Source organism: Protomyctophum parallelum (genome assembly GCF_964188405.1).
Source record: "Protomyctophum parallelum genome assembly, chromosome: 14".
Lineage (NCBI taxonomy): Eukaryota > Metazoa > Chordata > Actinopteri > Myctophiformes > Myctophidae > Protomyctophum > Protomyctophum parallelum.
In genome coordinates, this window is record NC_139709.1 from 17,611,121 (window position 1) to 17,635,564 (window position 24,444).

A 24,444-nucleotide genomic window follows, 5' to 3' on the forward strand; every position below is an offset into this window, starting at 1 on the left:
TGTTTCAGCACTACGACAGCTTCATTGACTTCCATTATAACGTTAAATCTATCAAAAAGTATAAAACATAATATGTAGGACTATGAGTTATTTTAATCAAATCATATTATTATTTGATCAAAAACAGGGTAACTGCTATTGGCAGAGTAACTAGTGAATACAAATGTGTTTGCATATTGGTCCAGTTGTATGGTATATTAGCTACAGACAGATTGCATCTATGAGAGAGATAGATGGCTAGTCTCTCTCTTGCAGAGACACGTATGCTCTGTAAAAATATATACTGTATATACAGCATAATCAATATAATAATCACTATGCCTCAGGGTTCCAAAATAAATTTTTTTCCCTTATCAAGAATCCCTAAGCAGAGTCACACTACAGCAGAGCTACCACATCAGACACCTATATTAGATCCTATTGATTTCAACATTATTTGTATAGATCATAAGCAGAAGTCTGATGGAAAGAGATGGCGCTGTCAAAGATAGTTTGCCAATCCTCAGTATATCTCTGTAATCTATGAACCCATCACAATTTGTTGCCTGAAAAATGTATAGTTACCGAATGTATAGTTGCTGCTTGCTGAGAGAGATCATAAAGTGTAGCTGTGTTCATCTCAGTGTTAGTTTTGACAGCAGATTTTGTCATAGTCTTTTGAATAAAATGTCATTTAGATTTAGTCATATTTTAGTCATCTGAAAAGTTTCATTTTTAGTCTAGTTTTTGTTGACTAAATATCATAAGATTTTGTCTTTTGGCAGCTAGGCCTTGAGTGACAGATTTTACACTTGGTTGCATGCATGCATTGCATGCGCTTTAACGCGACACATTGTGAACTTGTAGATCTGCTATTTTTAGAGCACAACACCCGAGTGCAAACAAACATAACACTTGTCTTTTAGTTCAACGGGATCTCCTCTCCACTCGTCCTTCCCTAATGTTTTAGTCTAGTTTATATTTGTTGACGAAATTGTCAATCTAATTTGTCTTAAGATATTTTAAGGCATCATTCGTTTTTATTTTGTTTTTGTGAATGCAAAATGGTGGTCGACGAACAATCATAGTTTTAGTTGACGGAATTAACACTGGTTCATCTGTGAGTGGGTTTGTTAGGTCCGGAGAGAGAGACGGTACCTGAAAACACAAGTCTTGTGCCAAAAGCTTGAGACTTGACAGCCCCACTAATGATCGTCATTAGCAAAGCAGCCCTGCATGTCTTTTCCTTACCAGCACCTTTTGCTTGTATTGGTGAGGACTTTGCATTATGTCGTCTGGATTTTTCCATACGAAGGACACCCAAATAAATCTGTTTGACCAGTTAAACCATTTGTTTTCAATATTTTTCATACTGTATCAAGGCCCATTATTTGTTCATCATTTGAGTATCAGTATCCCTAATGGCAGTTGCAAGGAGTTGCATTGGTGTGACATGTCTAAGGGTCTCTTAACCTATATACTGTGTGTATATACATACTGCTCTCAAGGACCACTGGTGGTCCGGGGACCACTGCTTGAGAACCACTTAGTTAAACCATCTTGGTGAAAAGGAGTTAAGTTACAACTGTATTCGCTTGGCCAACATAGCCAATGCCAACGTGTTTTCAGCTTGTATAGATATGGTATGGGGTTCGAGTATAGTTATAAAGGAAAGTTTTGGGTAACGGCTTTGTTTCGACAAATATTTGTATATACTGCACAGAAGTGTCAGTATACATCGCAGGTATCTATGATGCACTGACACTTCTTTTGCCAGTAAAAATATTTTAAATCTGTTTACGTTTTTATACTGTTGTGTGTCCTGTCTTACACCAGTGACTGGATGTGCAGAGCGTTCCCATTTAAACAAGGACAGTGTGCATGGCATTCATGCCATGTTGAAAGTGGCCCCCTGGGGGGCCCCAGGTACCACAGCATCCCCCACTTTGAAAACCCAGTGGCCTTTGTCATACAGCATGTCCTCACTTTACACAAAACAAGGGTGAAATAATGATAAAAGAAAATCGCCCGACTCAAAGACAAGCATGCATAGCATTCTGTCAGCCTCTTCATAATGGCCTCGCCAAAGCAGAAGGTGCACTTTTGCATTTATCCCCATTTTAATCTTGGACGGGAGTTGAATCACATTTATCAAATCCCAATGCCTGAGGCAGGGGGCTCATTGCCTTAATAAATCTAATACCCCCACGCAGGGATGAGGGGGGTTGGGTTCTGGTCTTCTGGACAGCCAGGCGATGCCAGATGGTGTAAGGCAAGGCGAGGCGTGCCCTCGGGCCCACGGGCTCGGACACGCTTGGCCCTAGAAGTCGGAGGCTGTACTGTTAGCGGTCTGTCGGGATGGACGTGACGCTCCTGCAGGCCTCAGATTGATGTGCGGCGTGAATCCTGCATGGGACACGGGGGTTCTGGATCCATTACTGGAGGAGAGATGCAATTGCGCTTTTGATTCACTGATGTTTTGTTGTTCTTCGTTGTCACCGCAGATTCAATTTACTGATGAATGGGAGATTGTAGGCCAGGCGTGTGTGTGAGCAGGTGATTGTTGTGCGTCATGGGCACGACTGAGAGTGGGTCGCTTAGAGATGTGGGGGAATGTGTGTGTGTGTGTGTGTGTGTGTGTGTGTGTGTGTGTGTGTGCGTGCGTGCGTGCGTGCGTGCGTGCGTGCGTGCGTGCGTGCGTGCGTGCGTGCGTGCGTGCGTGCGTGCGTGCGTGCGTGCGTGCGTGCGTGAGTGCGTACTCTAAGGAGATATTGGCTTGATTTCCCCTCACACCTTTCCTGTGTTATGAGTCTCCCTGCACTGGTGGCACCCATTGTCAGATTGACAGGCCGTTATTAAAAAATCCAACACTCATGGCCGCATCTGTGCTGAACTGATGAAACCGGGGCCTAGCGCCATATCAAAGGCAATATTAGCACTTGTTTAGTGCTGGCATAAAATGCAATAATGTTGCATATGGTGCTGACGTAACAATATTGTTCCCTGGGGGGTGGAGGGGGGACAGGGTGCATAGGGGGGTGCAATGAACACACTTGTGTCACAAATTATTCCCAATTTCCCCACATGAGTGCAGCACTGGCTCCACCCACACCCATAGCATGGCTATTCCTGTAAAAATGTGAAGCCCATATTTCCTACAAGGATATTAAAGATACAGGCACGTCGTATAAAGACAAATTTGCTGAACGTGCAGAATGTAATTACGCCTTGATAGCTTTCATCTGTCATCAAGTCTTCCTCTTTAATCACCGAAGTCATTTATCTCGCAGACAGGTACAGGAAGTTGGCAAGGAGCCATTACATATTCAGGACACTACGCATGCAGATATATGGATGCGTGTGTGTGACCCTGTCGTCCAATAAGTCACAGGGCTCAAAATGAAGCTCCTGTGTTGCTAGGACTAGCTGTCTCCATGAGAGACAGCTGCGCGTGAGAGACATTCTGATCCAAAGCTAAGGTGTTCCCTCCAGGGAGAAAGAAGGGTGAAGGGAGGGAAAAAAAATTGCAAGTTAGCCGGAGAGTAGAAGAGGAATCACTTCTGGAATTATGTTGACACTCCACTTTGCAGGCGGCGACAATTCATGCCGTATTGCAGAGGACGTTCACAGCTGGTTGGAAGGGCTGGCCCGAGAATCTGTTCAGGCTGCAAAATGCTTTTGTTTTTCTGGGATGGCAATACTATTGTTTACTGTGCTCTCCCATTTCCCAGGCAGGGAAAGTAAAGGTAATGCTCCTGAGGAGCGTCTCTGTGTTTTCTCCTTTAGCTGATTGGTGTGGGTGGGAAAATGTGGGCGGCGGTGGTTCAGGGGTATAGTGCCTGGATGGTAACCTCAAGGTTGCCAGTTCAAACCCGGGCTCCCCCAGAGTTACTGTCGAAGTGTCCTTGAGCAAGACACTGAACCCCTAATTGCTCCCGATGTGCTAGTTGGCGCCTGCATGGTTTCCGCTGCCATCGGTGTATGAATGTGTGTGTGTGAATGGGTGAATGTAATGCACAATCTCTGTAAAGCGCCTTGGATAAATACGCTATATAAATGCACCATTTACCATTTACCAATGTGCTTTACACAGAACATAAAGCAAAGGAAACACAATTATTACATTATAAATGATAGGATGGATTAACAAAAGAAGTAAACATTATAGATGCAGTTACAGTGCAGAAGAGAAGAGGAAAGAAAATAGACAAAAGAAAAATAACTAAATAAAAGGCAACGGCAAACAGAAAAGTCTTTAGTTGTGTTTTAAAATAAATAAGAGTAACGGCAGACCTGCAGTTTTCAGAATAGGGATGATTGATGAATGGGTATAGGGGAACCGAGAGCATCCTAATTAAACATGGTCATGGACGAACGATTCCTCATATTGTTTACAGAGCTCCCATTTTCCCAAGCAGGAGTGAAAGAGACGGTAATCTCACAACATCTCTGTGCTTTTTCCTCTAGCTGCAGGTTGTAGGTGGGTTTGTTTGACTATCACTTAATGGATGCGTGGGGAACAGAGAATTAAACTTGGACGGTCCCTCATTTCACTAAAGTCACAACAATGGTCTCAGTGAAAAGGCTCAGAAATGGACAATAATTGGACAGCCAGTTCCAGCTGCTGATGAAAATAACACCAATGAGGTGGTAGGATTGGTTTGAGACGAGCACAGCCAGACACCATGTCATTAATATTTATGTTTCAGACAAAGGGAGCATTATTCAGCTACCTGCACTTGTTCAGAACACAGCATTTGATTTAGATTATTCAAGGTCATTTGCTCCGATGAGGGGGGGGGGGGGGGGGGGGGGGGGACGTGAGTGCAAGAACATTAGATGGATAAGTTGCGATTAGCTAAAGACTACACAGCGGTGCCTTCAACTCACACTGCAATTCTTGCTAACTTGATATTCCCAGGGTTCAGTTTGTATAAAAGAAGAAAAGCAGAGACAGGGACATTATATTTCAGCATGCCTAATACAGAAAATAAGTGCACAACTTATACTGAAATATAATTCTGAATCATTCTAAATAAAAGATAAAACATCCATAAAACGGACATACAAATGTATGACCAGAGGGAGGATATCAAAACAGAGGCATGGTTTTCCCCCCGTCCTCGGAGCAAAAACCAACCCTGCAAAATGAGATGGATATGTTGTGAACTTGGTGAAAGGGCTTCAACTCAAACTGCAATTCTTTCTAAGTTGATATATATTCCCTGTCATCCGCCATCTGCTTTACAGATAGTAGGCCTAGCTCTGTTCACTGTTAGATCTCTAGCGAATTAATCATTTTGTTAATGATTTCATAGATAATTGTAAGCTTGATTGGACATAAATAGCATATTGTGACACTTATTGAGGCATATATCCACCCGACTGCAGCTTCTATCATGCAGTAAGACAGGAAAAAATAAACTACTCAGAAAGGTTTAGCTGTAAAAAGGTCGACCTGGGCGAGTTCCCATCCTTTTAATATCGTGCCCTGGTGCTTAAAGCTGAACCAGCTGTGCTTTATTACGATACACAGGCCACCGAGGCACAGATCACTATTTCTCCCTGAACCCTGGGCTGACTGCACCCATTATCACCAAAATATGAGAGAATAATTCCGAATGGAGTGATTTCAACGTTCACATTAACAACAGTGCTGACTCTGAGCCTATGGAATTCATGAATCTATCTGTAATGTTCCAGTGTCTCATTATGTCCCTGCCTCTGATGACTGCTGTGTGTTTTCCCAGTCGTGTTTTGTCTTACTCTGTAGCCACACACATTAAAGAGTTGCACGGTTCTTAGATGCTGCGTTGCAAAGTGAGTTCACTGAGCACGTTAGTTGTTTTGATCGACCGTGTGGTGTGACGCTGCTCCCTGGACAAAATGGTTACCAGTGTGGTGGACAAAGTACTCAGCTCAAGTACAACTACAAGTGAAAGTTGCTGTCTTGTGTCTGACACGTGCTCTGAACACAGCTTTGATGGATGTGTTCTGCCCTCCTCCCCCCATCAAACAAATGTTTGGTCAAACCATTGAGCTTCCACTGGAAATGCATTGGAGCGGCCATTAAACACAAAACACAAGACCGGTGTCTTGAATGTGTGAATGCAGCCCAGTAATAGCCTGGATCCAGCCCAAAGACCCCGCCCATCAGGCTAGCCCAGTAAGGGAATATATCGACCCCGCCCCGTTCCCCGCTGCCTCACCCTCTCCTGGTGCTGCGGCCATCTTGTTTCCTGAACACAATGTAAACAATGGGAGCGGGATGGGGCCGAGAAAGGCCCTTATTAAGGTTCCACGACTCAAGGTTAAAGTCATGTGAAAAAACATCACCATGGAAATTATTTTTTGTGCATAGTTCCCATCGTAACTTAAAAAAAAACAAAACAAAGACAGGGAGTGCTTTAGCCACAAGTACAGGCAAAGGCATTTCTTCTGTGTGGGTCTTAGATACTAAGCTTTTGCCACAAACTGCAACTGCAACCAAAGGGTCTCTTAGCATATTTACACATAGTACCTGAGATCAAATATATATAAGGTCGATGAGTTGAAGAGGCCAGATGGAGAAAAACTGGACTGTAGGCTCACCACAGTATTTACAAGAACTTATAGTTGTGCTGTATGCACTGAAAACATTATTTTTCTAAACTCAACTCAGAAAATAACAGCAATTCTATAATGGTTTTTCACCACCGATATATTTTTCAAAAACCCTGCCCTTGCCTCTGACCTTCTCTGCCAAGCCCCTTCCACTCTATAGGCCTATACGCGAGATTTTGCGCACACAGAAATTACAATAAGAAAACTACAGCTCGGCCTGCTACTTTTGAAAAAATATGGGGCAGGTTCTTTGAGGTTCTACCTTCAATATCTCCTCTGGGTTGATTTAGTTTGAGTTTTTATTTATATTGTTATTTTCATGTATTTATCCGAGTTGTTGCTGTCAAGAGGTGTTGTGTACAATACAGAGTAATGAGAGCTGTGTAGTTTTCCTTTCTGGGGTTGGGGTGAGTGGGGGGGGTTTGCTTTTACAGTTTTTTGTCTTTTCTTTTTTGAGTTTGTCTTGTCTTGTTTAAAAAAAATAAAAAAAAATCATGATTCTGTAACTCATTGTGGTAAATATCTGCATTATCAATAAATAAATCTAAAAAAAAGAAAAAGAAAACTACAGCTCGGAGATTAAATTGTACTGCTGGTACGTGACCTCTGAAAGCGACCTTAAATTATTGAGAACATTCACTAGCATGGCTACTACACAGTACGAGCAAAACTATCATCCAATCATCTGCTGTGAACAGATTTTCGCCCGAGACTGACGCGGTCGTGGGGAGAGTCACCAGACCCGAATCGCCAGAACATATTTTCTTAATGGGCATGGCTAGCGATTCAGGGCTGGAGCCAGGCTAGTAGAGGGGGAAAAGGACATGCAGGCGTGGATCAGCACTATGGACAGTGAAACACTGATGATAGCACGCACTGTTTCACAAGTCTGTCAAGATATCTATGAAGTAAGTTTAAAGGCATACCGTTAGACTCCTAGATCTGTGTGTTTGATTAGAGAGAACACTTACAAGCATAGAACATCTTTGACCCTTTTATGGCCCATTCAATCAATTCAGTGCACTTTTCCCTTTGAAGTTGAATAGCTCCTGCTTATTCTGGGGGTAAACATTTGGGAGGAATAGCAGATCCACAAGCTCACACCACATTGCATTGTGAAGTGTTGTGAGCTTGAATTGTTTGCCGAAGAGATATAATGTAGACTAGAGAAAAATGGAGGCTATAGGGTTTAAACTGCAGTTTTACAAGTGGACATGCCCAAACCTGTGCTACTTTCTGCAACGCCCAAAGTCATAACCAAGTACTTTCTAAGAACAATGTTAATGTAACTAAGACATTCGCTGAGCGAGCTATATTTTAAATTCAGAGATTTAGAAGGAGTAAGCGAAATGGTGAGGCGACTATCCGTGAGGTAAGGTTTCTCTGCGGAGTGCGGAGAGGGAGATCCATAGGGGAGATCACATTACAGCAGCCAAAGAGGGAGGGGGGGGGGGGCTGAGAGCTAGTGACGGGTGTGGCTTGGTTGAGTTGGTTGAGTTTTCATTGGCTAGTGGCCACATCTGTATGGGCACATCTTTTATGGGAACATCTTTTCATTGGCTAGTGCCACATCTTTTGCGCCACGTGACAACTTTACAATTGTATATTAGATATTCAACTCAAGTCAAACGGAACTTTTCAATTCATAATTCATCCTGAATATTTCAGAACTAAAATAGCTGCTGCATTTGGAGGCCATCGTTCAGACAGAAAGGCAAGAATATGTGTTGTGTTTTTCTCTCCCGAGAAACAAGTGCAAATCTCTCAGACTGCATTCCAGTCAGACTCATCAACCTTTCCAAATATATTATAAGTCATTGCTGTCGGGTGGAAACCTTCTATGTCCAAAATCGTTACCTTTTTTTATTGTAAACAAGCTAAAATTTTATTTTTTGGTGAAATCTTTAAGCTCACGTGTTGCATTGCGACATGTTGTGAGCTTGTAGATTTGCTATTTTCAAAACGTTTGTGTGAGGGCGCAGGGCATTAATTTATGGAAAAAACATTGAGATACGAGGTTTCTACCCGACAGCACAGAAGTTCTGAAGGTCTTTTGTGTAAAAAGCTTGTTTATATATTAAATGCAAAAAACTCCCTTTAAATATACAAGCAAATACATTTTTGTCTGGACTGCAACAGCTGGGAGGTCAAAGATGAAGGATTTGAAAATAAATAAACTAGGCTAAGAATGCAAATTTAAGCACTTCTATGTTTATTTGAGTGCTGTGTACACAACTAAACAAAACACTGTAGATCCGTTTAAAGAATGCAATTAAAAGCATGCCTGGTGAATCGTTGACGTCCCCCATTAAAAATGACCTTCCTTGGTAATGGGAATGGATTTTAAAATGATGAAAAATGTCTACCATTCTTAACATATCAAAGTATATACTATACTTAGATATCCACAGCTAGTATTCTAGGGGCAGTTAAGTGGGCATTTAGTACACACTCAGACTTGTTGAGATAAATTAAAAGGGAATGCAGATTCTTCTCAAACATACCCCCGCACCCCCTCTAACCCAAAAATCACAAAACCAGTGCCATTGAAAGAAAACTCTGCTGACAAAAACATAGAGACGCAGACACAATTGCAGTAGTTTGAAGCTGTGATTCAGCTGACATTTTGTGACAATATGTGATTATCATCAGAGATGGTGAGTGATGTCAGACTATCCGGTATACGTTCAGCTTCCAAACTGAGCATCGCTGCTTCCAATCAGGAGTCGGGGTGGAAGCCTGTTGGGTGAAAGTTTATGTGAAATGAATTATTCAAGGTTCTACTCTAACAGCAACATAGGCAGGGTTATAAGAAGTAAGTGTTGGCTTTAACAATGTGCTTGCCTGTCTCTTGTGCTTGTTTGTTTCTGTAGGTATTCCCAGCAATCATGGACCAGTGCGTAAGTATAGATCAAGCTTATTTTTATTTTTTTCTTACTTGGCATGCTTGATAATGCTTTATTTTTTGTTTTGGTTATGGCATACGCTGATATGATTGATGGCATTGATTTTGGTGTGAAATTGCCACTGTTGCGTCGCTACTATGCCTTCCATCATGAGACAAGGGATTTTTAGAACCAGTGTATGTTGGCACAAGCACTTTTTATTTATTTATTTTTTTTGAGCAATCTCTTCCATTTCCCTTTTCCTGTGGAATAGTTGACACAGTCAGATGTTTGCCCTCGGACATAAAGGAAATCATGTTTGCAAAGGCATGTTGCCAGCCATGTGTCTCAGGATAGATGGATGAGCTGTCTTCAGCCACCCTTTGCATGTTGATCCCCCGAGGGGATTCCTCAAGTGCACGGACGGCATGATGTGCATTCCGCCTTATTTTCATCCTGTGAACACAGCAGGGGTGGCGGTGTGTTTCTTTAGTTGGAAGCAGGACGTTAGCACCTTCCTGGTTCTCTTGACAAAAGTCAATGATATTTTTTGCATTGGATTTCTTCTTTTTATTTTTTCAAATAAGGGTTCATGATACTACTGTAAATAATCATCTTCACAAATGAACTCGTTTTTAGATTCTTGAAGCTTAAGTGCAATCATCATAAGTGAAAAAAATCAAAAAAGCTAACGTTACGCTATGAACAAAGTACTACTAAACATGGTTGCATGTCTTCAATGTCGCCAGCACGAATGTTTAGGCCTAATGATGCGTGAGGATGTGTAATGTCCTTGACAACGTCTGTAGTTTCATTTAGAAAATGCCTTTTTTAAGATGTATAATAGCTTTCAAATCTCACTGGTGGGGTATATAATATATGCATTTTATGTCATGTGAAAATCCATTAAGCCTGTGTTAACCACAGACCTTATTTCAGGCATTTAACCAAAAACCCATTAAACATACAGTACACTGTACACACAGTCAAAAAACCAAAGAAAAATAGACTTTGAGAGAAAGAACAAATTTGGATATTGCTAACTCGTTTCTGGGTTTTGGGACTACACAATTTGCCACTACTGTATGCTTATAAATGCTGCACGCAAATGAGTGTACTTCATACTTTATTACATTCATTTCATCATCAAACACATGCTAGTTGGCGTGTTTCCACTTTGCTACAAGTCTACAGCAAACAAGATGGCATGCACACAGGAACAAAAAGATCTATATGCATGCTGACCAATGTGCATTAAATCCATCCCAGCGTGAGCTGTTTGACATCTCAATGTAATTAATGTCCTCTCCCATCTCCCACGCAGATCGAGCAAATGCCTCATCTCTTGGCGTTGCAAACCGTAACCAAGGTAGGCGCCATAGGCTCCAATGTTTCCCCCTTCATCCTGCAGCATGAGACCGCAATTCAAAGAAAAACACATACATTATTTATTTTTATTGGCTCTTTGTTGAACCAAAAGATACAAACATCAGGTGAACTGCAGGGCTTTGTTTCCCCAAATCTGCAGCACTATTGCAGATGAATGCAATATTCATCTTGTGCGCACAAACACAATACCGGCCCTGGCACCGACGAGGCCTTTTGTCAATCGAACGATGTGGGGAGACGGGCCGCTCGTCTTGTGATCATCACCATCGCACCCCGCTAGCCTCTTTTGATCATGCCTGCTTTTTTAATTACCCAAGAATGTTCTCGAGGGGTTCATCCTGTCTGCACACCCTCACAGGAAAGGGGGGGGGGGTGAAAAATTTAAAGAGGCGAAGGAGAGAGGGAAGGAGAGAGGTGGCTCCAGGGGGCTTTATGTAGATTGATTTGCAGTTTATCTGCAGCTAATCCTCATGCCCAGCTAGCCTGCATGTGCAGCGAGTGCACAGGCCCTGCATGGCTGTGCCCGCTGCTGCTCTCACAGCCAGAAGACTGAAATTAAAAGAGGATTTTCCAGATCTCCGGGACAAAGAGCCGGGGCGCCAGGGAATCTTCAATGGTTCCCTTTCCCCCGGCCCATTTCCCATTTCTCTCAAAGAGGTGGGAGCATGACTCACCTGGATGAAGTCTCAGGGATCAGAGCTTTTTTAAAGTATGTCACTGTACCCTGTGTGTATACAAAACTAGAAAAGGTGCAATTCTGGGAAATTGCAAGTGTGGTTGCGGTTATGTATAGTATGATGATAATGATGATGATGATGATGATGATGTATTGACCCACATGACGTCACAGGGACCCTAACATAAAAAGTGAATACGGAATAAAGGCATGAATAAATAAAGTCGGGCAATTACTATAGTCTACAGCCACACTAACAATACATGTATGCATTTTTTAACCACAATTTCCCTCTATAGCAGCAGTCATCAGCCACTGGAGTAGTGTGGTGGTGTTTACCCTCTCTATATTTGTTTTGGTAGAGACAGGGATGTATTTGGTCTACCCAAACAAACAGTGAAAATGTCTAAAATGCAGAGAGAGGGCAATGTGTTTCTGCAGGTAAACACCACCACTACACCACTCAGCTGGCTGATAACTGCTGGTGTTGGAGAAATGATGGGTAGAAAATGTTATTTATTGTTTTGTTATGTGAACACAGGGCAAAGTGACATACTATTCCCTTAAAGCTGCAATCCATGACTTGTTTTTGTCAGTACAATTTTAACCAGTCTTTATGTTATGGTTAATAGTAGAACAATATACATTAACTAAGACATGTTGGTCTACCTGCATGCTGTTCGATTGAGGAATGTATTATATGTCATGTGGTCAGGTATAGGACCATTATTGGATGACAACATTGTATTGCATGATGCCCAAAACGCAATATACAGTATCCTTAACTCAAACAGCCTCTCCGTCTTAGTTCACCATGAAGTAGACATTTAAAGGCACTCTCGGTTTGTTCCCCCACATGTACTCAAGTAGTACTTTAGTCCAATTTTGAGGTATTTTATACGTTGCTGGAGTATTTACATTTTTCAGTACTTTATACTACTTATTACAAAAGTCAGTGATGCTTGCGGAACTCTGCTCCACGTACCTGACTGTCGTGCCAAATCTGCCAATAATCACGGTAAAGCACACCCTCTCGTGTAATATTGCTTAAATATGTAGTACTATACTGTAGGCCCAGACAGCTACTTCTTTGACTTGGGTATGTAAGTAAGCTTTAACAACATACTGCCATGCTATATTATTACCACCCATTGTCATGTTGCCTCGATGCAGCTGACAGGCATGCAGTGAACTTGTAAACCTCCAGTTTGAGTAATGGGGTCAGCCGTCATGCTAATATGATAACGGGACGAATGGGTGAACTTGGGTTTCAGCTGACCCTGACATCACGGCACAAGATATTGATCAGATGTAATTGAAGTAACACTATTTTGTTTCACTGCATATAATTAGCAAATCCTGTATCTGAAAACTGTCTCTGCTGATGCATAGTAGTTAATTGCAGCCGTGAATCCATGCCTGTAAGGCATTTTTGTTAATCATTTAATGAATATCAATTCATCTTAGCTGGTTATTCAATCTTTTTTCAATTTTTCCTTTTTTTTTTTTTTTTTTCTTTTTTTCTTGTTAGTACTGCTTCTATCTTTGTTGGCCAGGTCTCTTTTGTAAGATCCAGTCGCAACAAACCTGCATAAATTAGGGCTGATTTGTTTTGTTTCATGACATAGTTGACATGACACATTTTCTAATTTACATTTTTCCTGGTGACTCTCGCAGAGCTTGCTGATTGTCATGACATCAGATAATACGAATTGCGAGCTTTAATCTTGTTATTTAGTTCTCTAGCAGTGTGAGATGGAGCTCCCGCCCGGCAAGGAGTGACAGCAGCGCTATGGTCCGGAATATTGATTTGCACCTAAACTGATATCAAGCCGTGAGACGCCATATACTGTATCTCACAGAAATACCAGCAGTCTGAGAACGTTCTGAATCAGAGATTTGTCTGGACTGGTTCAGCACAACACCAGCTGACTGCCGTCACAAAACCAACACATACACACACACACACACACACACACACACACACACACACACACACACACACACACACACACACACACACACACACGCACACACGCACACACACTGACACATGTTCGCCTATTATGGTCCGCTAGGGTCCACATGGTTATAAGTTGTTGATTGGTGTAGTAAGTAAATTTGGTCGTCCATTGAAATGTGATGACATGAGAGGAGGTGAAATGACATGATGCGACCTGAGAAAAGTTATGGCTAGGTTAGACATTATTATTCTTTTGAAGTTTGTTGTGACCAAAACGTCACTCAGCCTCATTAATTCTGCTCATCTCCAAGCATATCATTGTTGCACCGAGTCTTTTGTTTGTCAAGAAAAAGTCTGCCCCCCCCCCCTCCCAAGAACAAATACAAAAAACAGACGAGACGCTAATAAGACAAAACAATACGAGACAAAACCAGATTGATCTGCATTCGAGGCATACACATGACACATACTGTAGCAATTAAAATGGATTCAGTGTCGTGTCACCGTGTTGCACGACGACGGTGCCATTGGGACATTTTCCGCGAGTGTTGCCTTAGTGCAACACTCCTCGCCCAAAAGAGGAGGACGTGTCACAACAGCTGTCCTGCTAAAATGTCACACATCTTCCAGAGGTGTGATAGTACACATATGTCACTGTCCGTCGTGTGGGTCTCTGGCCCCGATGTGAACTTTGCCCAGCACAGGTCCAAACACTATACGTCATCTACAGTGGTTTAACCACTTGAACCCCAGCACCCACGTTCTGCGGTGAACGTTAGTCTGTCGGTCATTGTTTTTTGCTTTGTGTAAAGCTTGAAAGTTTGTACCGTTTTTTTACATCCATTTTTAAGTCTGTCTAGTTATGTAGCTGTCTGTCTATTTCTCTGTCTATTTGTGGTTCACAAAGTGGGGCCCGGCCCCAGGGACCCGCTCATGGCTCCATTTGAAAAGGTTTGAGAACCTCTGGCCATAGACACACCAAGACACCAACCTCTGGCCATAGACACACCAAGACACCAACCTCTGGCCATAGACACACCAAGACACCAACCTCTGGCCATAGACACACCAAGACACCAACCTCTGGCCATAGACACACCAAGACACCAACCTCTGGCCATAGACACACCAAGACACCAACCTCTGGCCATAGACACACCAAGACACCAACCTCTGGCCATAGACACACCAAGACACCAACCTCTGGCCATAGACACACCAAGACACCAACCTCTGGCCATAGACACACCAAGACGCCAACCTCTGGCCATAGACACACCAAGACACCAACCTCTGGCCATAGACACACCAAGACACCAACCTCTGGCCATAGACACACCAAGACACCAACCTCTGGCCATAGACACACCAAGACACCAACCTCTGGCCATAGACACACCAAGACACCAACCTCTGGCCATAGACACACCAAGACACCAACCTCTGGCCATAGACACACCAAGACACCAACCTCTGGCCATAGACACACCAAGACACCAACTCTGGCCATAGACACACCAAGACACCAACCTCTGGCCATAGACACACCAAGACGCCACGTGACACTCCATGTCAAGGGTTCCCAAAGGTTTCAGGCCGCCCGTGACCCTCTGAAACAATCACATTTGAACTGCCCCCCCCCCCACACACACACACACACACACACACACACACACACACACACACAAACACACACCCTGACAAGCCCTTGGAATTGGAGGCATTACATTTAGTTTGCCTCGGTTCTACAGATACAGTACATATTGTGAAAATAGCCGAAAAACAAGCTCAGAGCGTCTCGCACTGCGGTCTGCAATCGGCACTGATCGGCTATTTTCACAAGCCTCTTTATTACATAATATTTGACAATTTGGCCGATTTGGTATACAGTATTTTTGGACCCCCCCCCAGGTTCTACTCTATGTGACACCACACCAGTCACACTCAGAAGCAGTGACTTCACGTGACCCTGGAATGCTTAAAAGGCTGAGGGACAGTCAGGGTCACGAGCCTCCGCTGACTCCCAGGGCCCCTGTCTCCATATTAAGCGATGTTTAATTGGGCTACAGATGTTTCGGGGAAAGACAATGGCCCTGGAGGTCTTCTGGAGGACAATGACGCCCGTGGATAATCTCCCGGACACTGGCAGCAAAGTTAACTTGCAGATTAGACGACAGAAAGCTCAATGCGCGCGGTCCACTGCAGCACAATGCTTAGTATTAAACCCATGCAAAATTTGCATGGTTTTGCCATACAATACTGAAGGGCATTTTAGAGGGGATGTCGCATTCGATCCGTGACACCGTGAGTGTGCATGTGCGTGAGCGTGTGCATGCGTGCTTGTGTGTGTATACTGTATGTGTGCATGCTTGTGTTCTTGTGAGTATAATACAAACAAATAATTACAGATGTATATACACTATACTGTGCATGTACATATATATTTTGTTGGACTACATGCATGTGTACAGTATGTGGTGTGTACCTGTTGGAGTTTGGTCAGAGGCTGGAGTTTATGAGGCAAACATGACGCCTTTTTAATCAGTCCGGGGCATAAGCAATGATTATGTGTCGAGTGTATTCTGATGCATGAGCCACATTACTGAAAACCCCCAAAAATGTGATTACTATTTATGCAGCAACGGATATCCAATTATACCGAAATCTCTTGGCAAATATTACCTCTTCCTGGATTTCACCTCCGCAAGCAGAGAGGCTTCCTAGAATAATTGAGTCACAAGCCTTTTGTCTGGAAATGCGAATATGAGCTTACGCGGTCTTAATAAGTCCATGTCAAAACAAAGCAAGGGAGCAGGTCTGCAGTGCAATGCCACATGGAGCTGTAGTTCATTCTCCAATGGCTTCGGGGCAGGCCCACTATATTAACCTGTGGAGAAAGTACTGTCAATATGCACAATAATATCTATCTTTGTCCTCGGCACACATCTCTGTAATACATAATGTATACATGTACAGTAAGAGACGTACACCATAAGACCATGAAGTACAAACATATCCTATACATACATTTCTTTGTTGGATTTCCATGGGGGGGATCAGAGGGAAATCCATACCTCTGCTTTTGATATGCTGGTCATTCATTTTTAGGACCGGTGGGCAGTGAGGCAGTGGTGAAAGTACTCACATTTCTGACTTAAGTAAAAGTATCAGTACTGCAATGTAGGTTTACTGTGTTAAAAGGAAAAGTCCTGTGGTGAAAATGCACTTGAGTCAATGTATAAAAAAAAAATTGGCATTGAGATTTACTTAAAGTACCAAAGTAAAAGTCCTCATTTTGCAGAAATGTCCCATTTCAAGTTTTCAAATTGTATGAAATATATTGAAAATAGCAGATGACTCTTCATGTGACCACCGCGCTCTGACACACACTTACAGTAGCCCGCTAGCATTAATTGACAAATTAATTCACACCAGCATTTTTCTCAGTTGAGTTTCCCAGTTAAGTCCTGGACAGGCCTTGTTTACCAAATGGATCTATACTGGGGCACTGGAGGGCTCCACATCGTTGGCTCTGTGCCATCAAAGAAACCTTGTTTTGACCAAAAATGCCATCTGGGACAAGGAATAGGAGATACAGGCGATTGAAAGAAACAGATAGAATGGATTATTATGGAGCCGACGATCTAAAATGGGCGATCTCATATCATATAAATAACTGTAATGGGTAACACACCAAGACTGCATTTCAGTAATTTATTCTTGCATTTTGGACAGGAAACAAACGTTGCGGCTATCCACTGATGAAGGCTGGATAGCCGAAACGTTTGTCTCCTGTCCAAAATGCAAGAATGAATTACTGAAATGCAGTCTTGGTGTGTGCGAAAATAGCAGATGGACACATTGTGGGCTTGTAAATCGGATATAAGGTGCTCACGCATATCTTATCTCAGATACCATGTGTAAATATGTTTTGTTGTGGAAAAAGCTAAGAGACCCTTAGTGTTGTTGTACCGTTTGTAGCAAAAGCTTGTAATTAAGCTAAGAGACCCTTCGGTTGTACCGTTTGTAGCAAAAGCTTATAAATATCTAAGACTCACACAGAAGAAAACCCTTTACCTGTACTTTTTGTGGTAAAAGCGCTCAGACTTTCTTTCTTTTCCTGCCTTGATCTCCTCTGGGTTAGTTTTTATTTAGTTTTCACCAGTGAACAAAGGGAGTCAGCAAACATTGACATTTGTCATAGTATTAGTTGACGAAATTAACACTGGTCCACACCATATAGACAATAAATATGGACTAAGTGACGCCATTGGTTTCTACAGACCATAAATGAAACCTATTATTTTGCAGCGATTTCAAATCCGCCATCTTTTTATATCTGGTCTGAAATACTAACGGAAATGAATGCTATTGGCTGCACCCACAGCGAGAGTGGGTCTTCCCTCGACAGAATCAGTACCAACCCTAGAAACATACCCTACTTTATAATGTTTTTAAATGAATTTAAAACAACGATATGCGTTTACTAAACGCATATCATCATGGTTTAAAAATACTTTAAACTAGAGATTGAAAAGTGTTCATGAAAAGGTAATTAAATCAAGTATAAAGTCTGCCCAAAACCCGGCTCATTGACTCGTATAGAGATTATAATGTTTTGCTAACGGTAGAAGGTGAAATAGCGACTTCTGCTTGGCCATTAATAGGAACAGCAGTCTGAACGAGAACCCGGAAGTGAGCTTCAATTGCAGCGAAGGGGGTTTGCCCCTTGGTCCACACGTTGCATTCTCCTGTGCCCATTCTCTGAGCACCGCCGTGCCACCGGGAGCTGACAATCTATTCTGTTCCCCACAGAGAGACAGCATCAATCAAACAGCACAATGCAACACGTGCCCATCCCGCTTTGCTCATTACTATTATTATAATTTTTTTGTGCCTTTGCTTTGCTAGACTGTGTGTGCTGTGCTGTATTTGTTCTTTTGTTTTCCCGGGGGATTTCTTTTTCTTTCTCTCTTCTTCTTCCTTTCGTTGAGGTCCCTGAAGCGGTCCTAAAAATACCCCTGCAAGGTCTTTCTGTGGTCACTGTCATAAACAATCACTCATGAAGCACTCGCAGCGCGCTTTTTAGTCAAGAAAAAAGGCCACAGGCTTGCCTTTCCCAGTATACTCACACAGCAGCGTGTGAGATTCTCGCCCCGCAAAAGTTGTCGGTCACACCCTTCCCAGGGTGTCACCTGAAGTGTTTTTCTTTTTTTTTCTTTGAGTGTGCAAATGCAGGAGTGAACAGGGACAAGCAAGAACAGGCAACGTGTACATACTCAAGTACAAAAATACCTCAGAATTGTACTAAAGTACAGTAGCCTACTTAAGTAAATGTAATTTGTTACATTACACCACTGGGAGTGAACAGGGACAAACAAGAATAAGCAGCTTGTTACCGTCCCCTGTGAAAGAATGTGTGTGTGTGTGTGTGTGTGTGTGTGTGTGTGTGTGTGTGTGTGTGCGTGTTGTTTGAGGTTCTCCTGTCTCCCTATCGTCGGAATGATCTATTAATCCCCCCTCTTCCCCTCCCTCTCCTCCACCCCCTCTGCCCTCTCCTCCCGTCCCCCGCGCCTCCTCCCGTCCCTCACCTTTGCCCCTCGACAGCCCGCGTGTGCGACGACGCGCTCCTGCGCTGTCAGAACGGCGGCTCCTGCCACCACCACCAGAGGTGCGTCTGCTCCGCGGGCTTCACGGGGGTCCTGTGCGAGCGGGCGCACTGCCAGGGCCCCGGGGAGTGCGACGACCAGCCGTCCGGGGCACGGCCCTCCCTCCATCATCCGCCACTCATGGCACTACCTCCCTCCCGCGCTCTGCTCCTCCTGCTCCTCGCTCTCCTTCCCGCGCTGCTCCCCCTGTCGGTCGTTTGCCTCTAGGTGGAGCGGCGCGAGACCTTAATAGAAAGAAAGAAGAAACACCTCCACACAGACAGGTCAACCAAAAAAACTAAAACACACAAAAAATAAAAGCTACAAAAAATAAATAAACTAAACAAAGAACCTTGGGACTGCACAAGTTGAGAATGAGTTCTCAATCACGAGACACGAGGGACAAAGGGATGTTATGAGAGGACATTGTGCCGGGCAAACAGAAAGAAAGAAAAAACATATTTTCTTTTTTCATACCCAAGGCCACAACTGCGGGGATTGGAGTTTTAAGTGCAATATTGTTGTGTACTGAATGATGTGGTATACTGAAGAGAGATGGATTGATGGGTGAGGCCGAACGCAAACCTTTGTGAATTCACTGCTGGCTTAAAAATCTTAACACTGATGAATATGGCGGAGCCGTCGCCTTATGACTGTGGCAAAGTGCTTGAATTAAATGTTCATTTAAGCGGCGACTCGAGCCGAGTTACCCCATATTCTTCTGAGTAGACACGATGAAATTGTACAAAACTTTAAAACACATGATTTCTAACATCTTCTACCATCATTAAGAAGACGACAAAGAAGATGAAACAAGTGTCCTCCCTCACTGCACCTGCCCTTACTCGTTACCTTGTTCTCTCTCTCTCTCTCTCTCTCTCTCTCTCTCTCTCTCTCTCTCTCTCTCCCTCCCTCCCTCTCCTTTTCCTTCTTTCCTTATCTTAACCCATCCTTTCCTCTCTCACACTTTTACCTGTGCGTCGGTGACTCTGGTGATTTAAGTTCGCTAAAGAGTGTTTATTGTTTTGCCAAATGCTGCACACGTGTTCTTATTATCTAGGCACTTGAGTACCTAAGTACCGTATGTTTTCTTCATTTTGTTCAGTTGGAGGCTTTCGTAGTCATGCTTGACATGCTCACCTGTACGGATCAAGAAGAAAAAAAGATGTAACATACTGTACCTGTATTTAATTTTTGTACAAAACAGATATTTTCATGACTACGCGAAAACAATAACAAACAAACAAAAAAGATGTATTAGGTCTACTTGTTTTCTATTTCCGCCAAACTTGGGCTATATATTATGTGGAATACTATGCTTATGAGTTGAGGACTTTTGTTTGATATGACATTTTGTTTTCTGCTTTTGTGACACGTGGTTCTCTTCCGTTGAGAGCTGCCGTCAAAGAATATGTTTACATACACACTTAAAAACAATACAGTTCCACCAAAGGGGAAAAATACCTATCCAACATGTCTTGTGTCTCCTTCGTGTCTCCATCTAATCTAAACTGTGGCACTTTAGACCATACACTTACATTTATGTATTGAGTTTGTACGACAGGAAGATATAACATTTGATGGAGGCTTGTAAATAATGCGTCCATTTATACTGAAATATACAGTAAGTTGCTTGGCTGGTAACAATCGTAACGTTTGGAGGTTTTAATATTGTTTAACCCTATAGAACAATAAACATATTTATTGTTACACCATCATTAAACACGGGTATATTTTACCCAATTTAAATATTCAATACAAATATTTCTCATCAAAATATATTGAAGTAGGCCTACAGCAATGGCAACTTGAGGTAATCTGCTTTAATATTTCATCATGACTTTTCACAAAAACACGAAAAATTGTGGTGGAGCCTTATCATAGGGGGCAAACGTGCATATTATTTTAAAGATATTCCTAAACAAAACAAAAAAACTATTGGAGCTGGGAATTTCTCCTTTGGTCCACCCATTCCTGGGACATGTGAGAATGGTCCAGTGAAGAAAAAAAAAGAAAAATAAACGGAAAAAAGTCCATAGTGAGTGTATGGGATCTTTCTCTATCACACTATCACTAAAGATGGGTGAAATTCACCTGAACACCTGCCTGTAGAAACAATCTGGGGTGTGGGCAGGGAAATAAATCTACCTTCTATGATGTCACTGAGAATCATGAAGGTACTCAGACATCAGCAACAACATTATGACATTTACAAAAATGTCATAATGTAGTAATGTCAAAATGTCATAAAAAAGAAGAATAAGAATAAAAAGAGGTTTTGCCTTGCAAAATGGGCCAAACATCACAAATGGGATCATCAAGATCTTTCATTTTTATTTATTTGTTATTTGTACCGTACGTGTGTGTATAGGTGTTTTTTTTAACTACACTCTATAATCTCACTTTAACCCATTAAGACAGGAAAAGCATCTGTTTCATTTTAGATTGTAACCACTTTAACCTAACCACTATTTTATACTTTGGCTATTCAAAAATAGCAGATATACAAGCTCATAGATCTGCTATTTTTGAAAAACCTTCCGAATTTGTGCAAATCTTTTTAGCGAACATTTCTAACTTTGCTTCTGGGGGTCCCTGGGACCAAATGTGTTTGAGATTGGGGTCGACGGCCAAATACATATAATTGTGGGGCTCCTCGACATGGAAAGGTTGATATACAGTAGCAACAGTAGCAATAGCAACATGCGTTTTTTTTTCCATAAAACTGTTTAGAAGACATTTTTAGAACAGAGGGTAACACTTGCACTTGTAAACTTGAGTTTGCACTTTGAAAGGGAAAACACATGCAGTCCTTTTCATGGGGATTCCCCCGTGCAGAGGACATTGCATCCGAATGCAGAGCGCAGAAGGTGAGATATATTCCTTCCATTGTTTCTCTGCTTTGTCTCAAGTCATCCTGCCAGCAGGCTGCCCAGCATGCACCACTCCCTGGATCACAGAGGAAGAAGAAAATGGCATATATTCTGTTCACAAACTCGCACATGATGATTATGTGATATTGTGGTTAATGGCATTCAATGTTTGTGTTTCCACAAACACTTAAAGCTGGCCATTCATTGTCAATGGCATTCAATGTTTTTGTTAACACACTGTTTGTGTTTACACAAACCCTCAAAGGTGGACATGGGAGAACGTACTTGGAAGTACAACGTATAAGTTGAGATATCTACAGTATGCATTATTTTCATATTTAGGCCTACATGGGGCTTTCAGTTCTGACATTTAGGTGAATGACAGAGAAATAATTTATTCAAAGAATCTGTGATTTACCATACTTATTTTCACAGAGCTTCTAATTAAATTTTCCTGGATAATACACGCGTGTGTGAGAGTCTGGTCCTGTGCGTGCACGCAGAGCCATAGAGTATAGACAGAGTTGCGACATTGAGGGGGCAGAAAACAGCCCGGTCATGTGGTTCATGTACTCACGCAAGCCTATATAGACTCCAATAGAAGTCTGTACAGTATGTAGAAGAGCCGCCATTGGACTGGCCCCATGAAGTGAAGTAACAGCTTTGTCGTAACTCTGTCTTACTCTATGGCTCTGCGTGCACGCAGGGTCAAATGCTGAAAGTATCCGGTGACATTCAGAATTCACTGGATGCAGGCACTGCAGGTCTGCATGCGTACAGAAAAGGTAATTCAACACCCTGAAGAGGCTTCAGCCCCAATGCCGAGTTGAAACTCTTCAATCCTTAAGCCTGCTTTATACTTTGCCGTCGTGCGACGACCTCGTGTATGGAAAATATCCGACCTGCGAGCTCTCATGAGCCCGACTCCGTTGTACGGTCAGACATTATCGACGCCATTGTACGATAGAAGCATAAATCGGGGCTTTAGCGTACTCATAGCCTGCAATTACAGTTAACAGCACAATGTTCAATAGACAATCACCCAGATAGATGACCCAGGATATGTTCTGAATGTGGCCTAACCTTCCCCCTCTGATCATTACAGTCAGATCATTACACTGTACGGACTTCAGAATCCCATCAGCTTCATGTAAATTCGCCGAGGGAAAGAGAAAGGGGGGCGATTGCATGGCTGTCACAGAGGGCTAGTCCGGCTGAAAACCGCCATTAGCTCTATAATCCGTGGAATCAAACGGGGAAGCGAGGAAGGTTTGCTGAGCTGGTACTGCCTAATAAAGCCCCACCGCGTCCCGCTGGGGGGAGTGTCTATGAGGCTGCGTGTTGAGGAAATGAGCTTTAATTCACAGAGGGTCACTGAATAGAAATGAAGTCTCTTCCAACTGGGTGACATATTGAGCGCTGAGACCAATTTCATTGGGGAGATTAATTTTCCCAGCGATGGTGGAAAGCGAAACACCTAATTGGGTTAGAGAGCCCTTACTGTAAGTGCCTCCCATTAAATGTCACCGTCAAAAAAGAATAGACAGGGCTGACAGTGAGTCATGTCTTGGCTGGGTTTTTTATTTTAATTCAAAAGGTGGGAGGTAAACAGAATCTTTTAACCCATTAAGATCTGAGGCCGTGCGTGCGTGCGTGCGTGCGTGCGTGCGTGACGACTCCGGTGATAGCCCATTAAAATCAGTATTCCCCAACGTTAACATTAACAGTAAATCTCGTAGCCCTAGATACAGATTATGCCCTACAACAGGTTGATGTACAACTGCATGGGGGCAGTACGTCTTCACCTTAAGTGCAGGTACGAGACAGCAGGCCACATCCACATGCGCAGCCACGGTGCTAAAATGGCTGTCATAATTCCTCTACATGGCCTATACTTACTGAATGAGTGTATGTGTGGGAATAAGAATCCTCTCCGTCCTTTTTTGCTGGAGCGACCTGAATGTATAAGTGGTGACCTCTGTATGCACTGTTTTGTATCATACGATTTTGGTCAACTATAGCCATACGTACAATTGATAGGTCGACAAAATTGTGTGGTACTAGACTGGTGCCTGGCTGTAAAGTCGGTAACGATGGAACTTGGAGATCCATGCCCCACACTACAGATGTGGTGCATTTATAGATACTAGAGCGGTGCCCGTTGGAGCCTCTACAGCGGTGCCCGTTGGAGCCTCTACAGCGGTGCCTGTTGGGCACTGGCCTATTTGGAACGATGTTGGAAATGGATGCCCCACCCAGATATTACGTCTGTGTCCCTTTTATGCCCATATATGGAGTCACTGATGACATCACCCAGTGTATAAATACAGGATGTGGTTGCTATTCCGCACAAAGCAGACAAACAAAAAGCCATCTTAGGAGACGCTCGGTACATCTGTTGACTGTTGCTGTCTTTGATATTTCCCGG

General features: G+C 42.8%; 1 protein-coding gene across 1 annotated transcript in view; it reads left to right on the top strand.

The window, feature by feature from the left end:
* Positions 1 to 19,371, top strand: part of LOC310871153 (netrin-G1-like) — a gene marked incomplete at both ends in the record, with an annotated part of 91,138 nt that extends 71,767 nt beyond the window's left edge. The window contains 3 exons of the mRNA XM_083782642.1: positions 9,456 to 9,482; positions 10,792 to 10,836; positions 19,103 to 19,371. Coding sequence (XP_083638768.1) covers positions 9,456 to 9,482; positions 10,792 to 10,836; positions 19,103 to 19,371 — 341 coding nt within the window. The remainder of the gene's footprint in view (positions 1 to 9,455; positions 9,483 to 10,791; positions 10,837 to 19,102) is intronic.
* Positions 19,372 to 24,444: the final 5,073 nt, after the last annotated feature.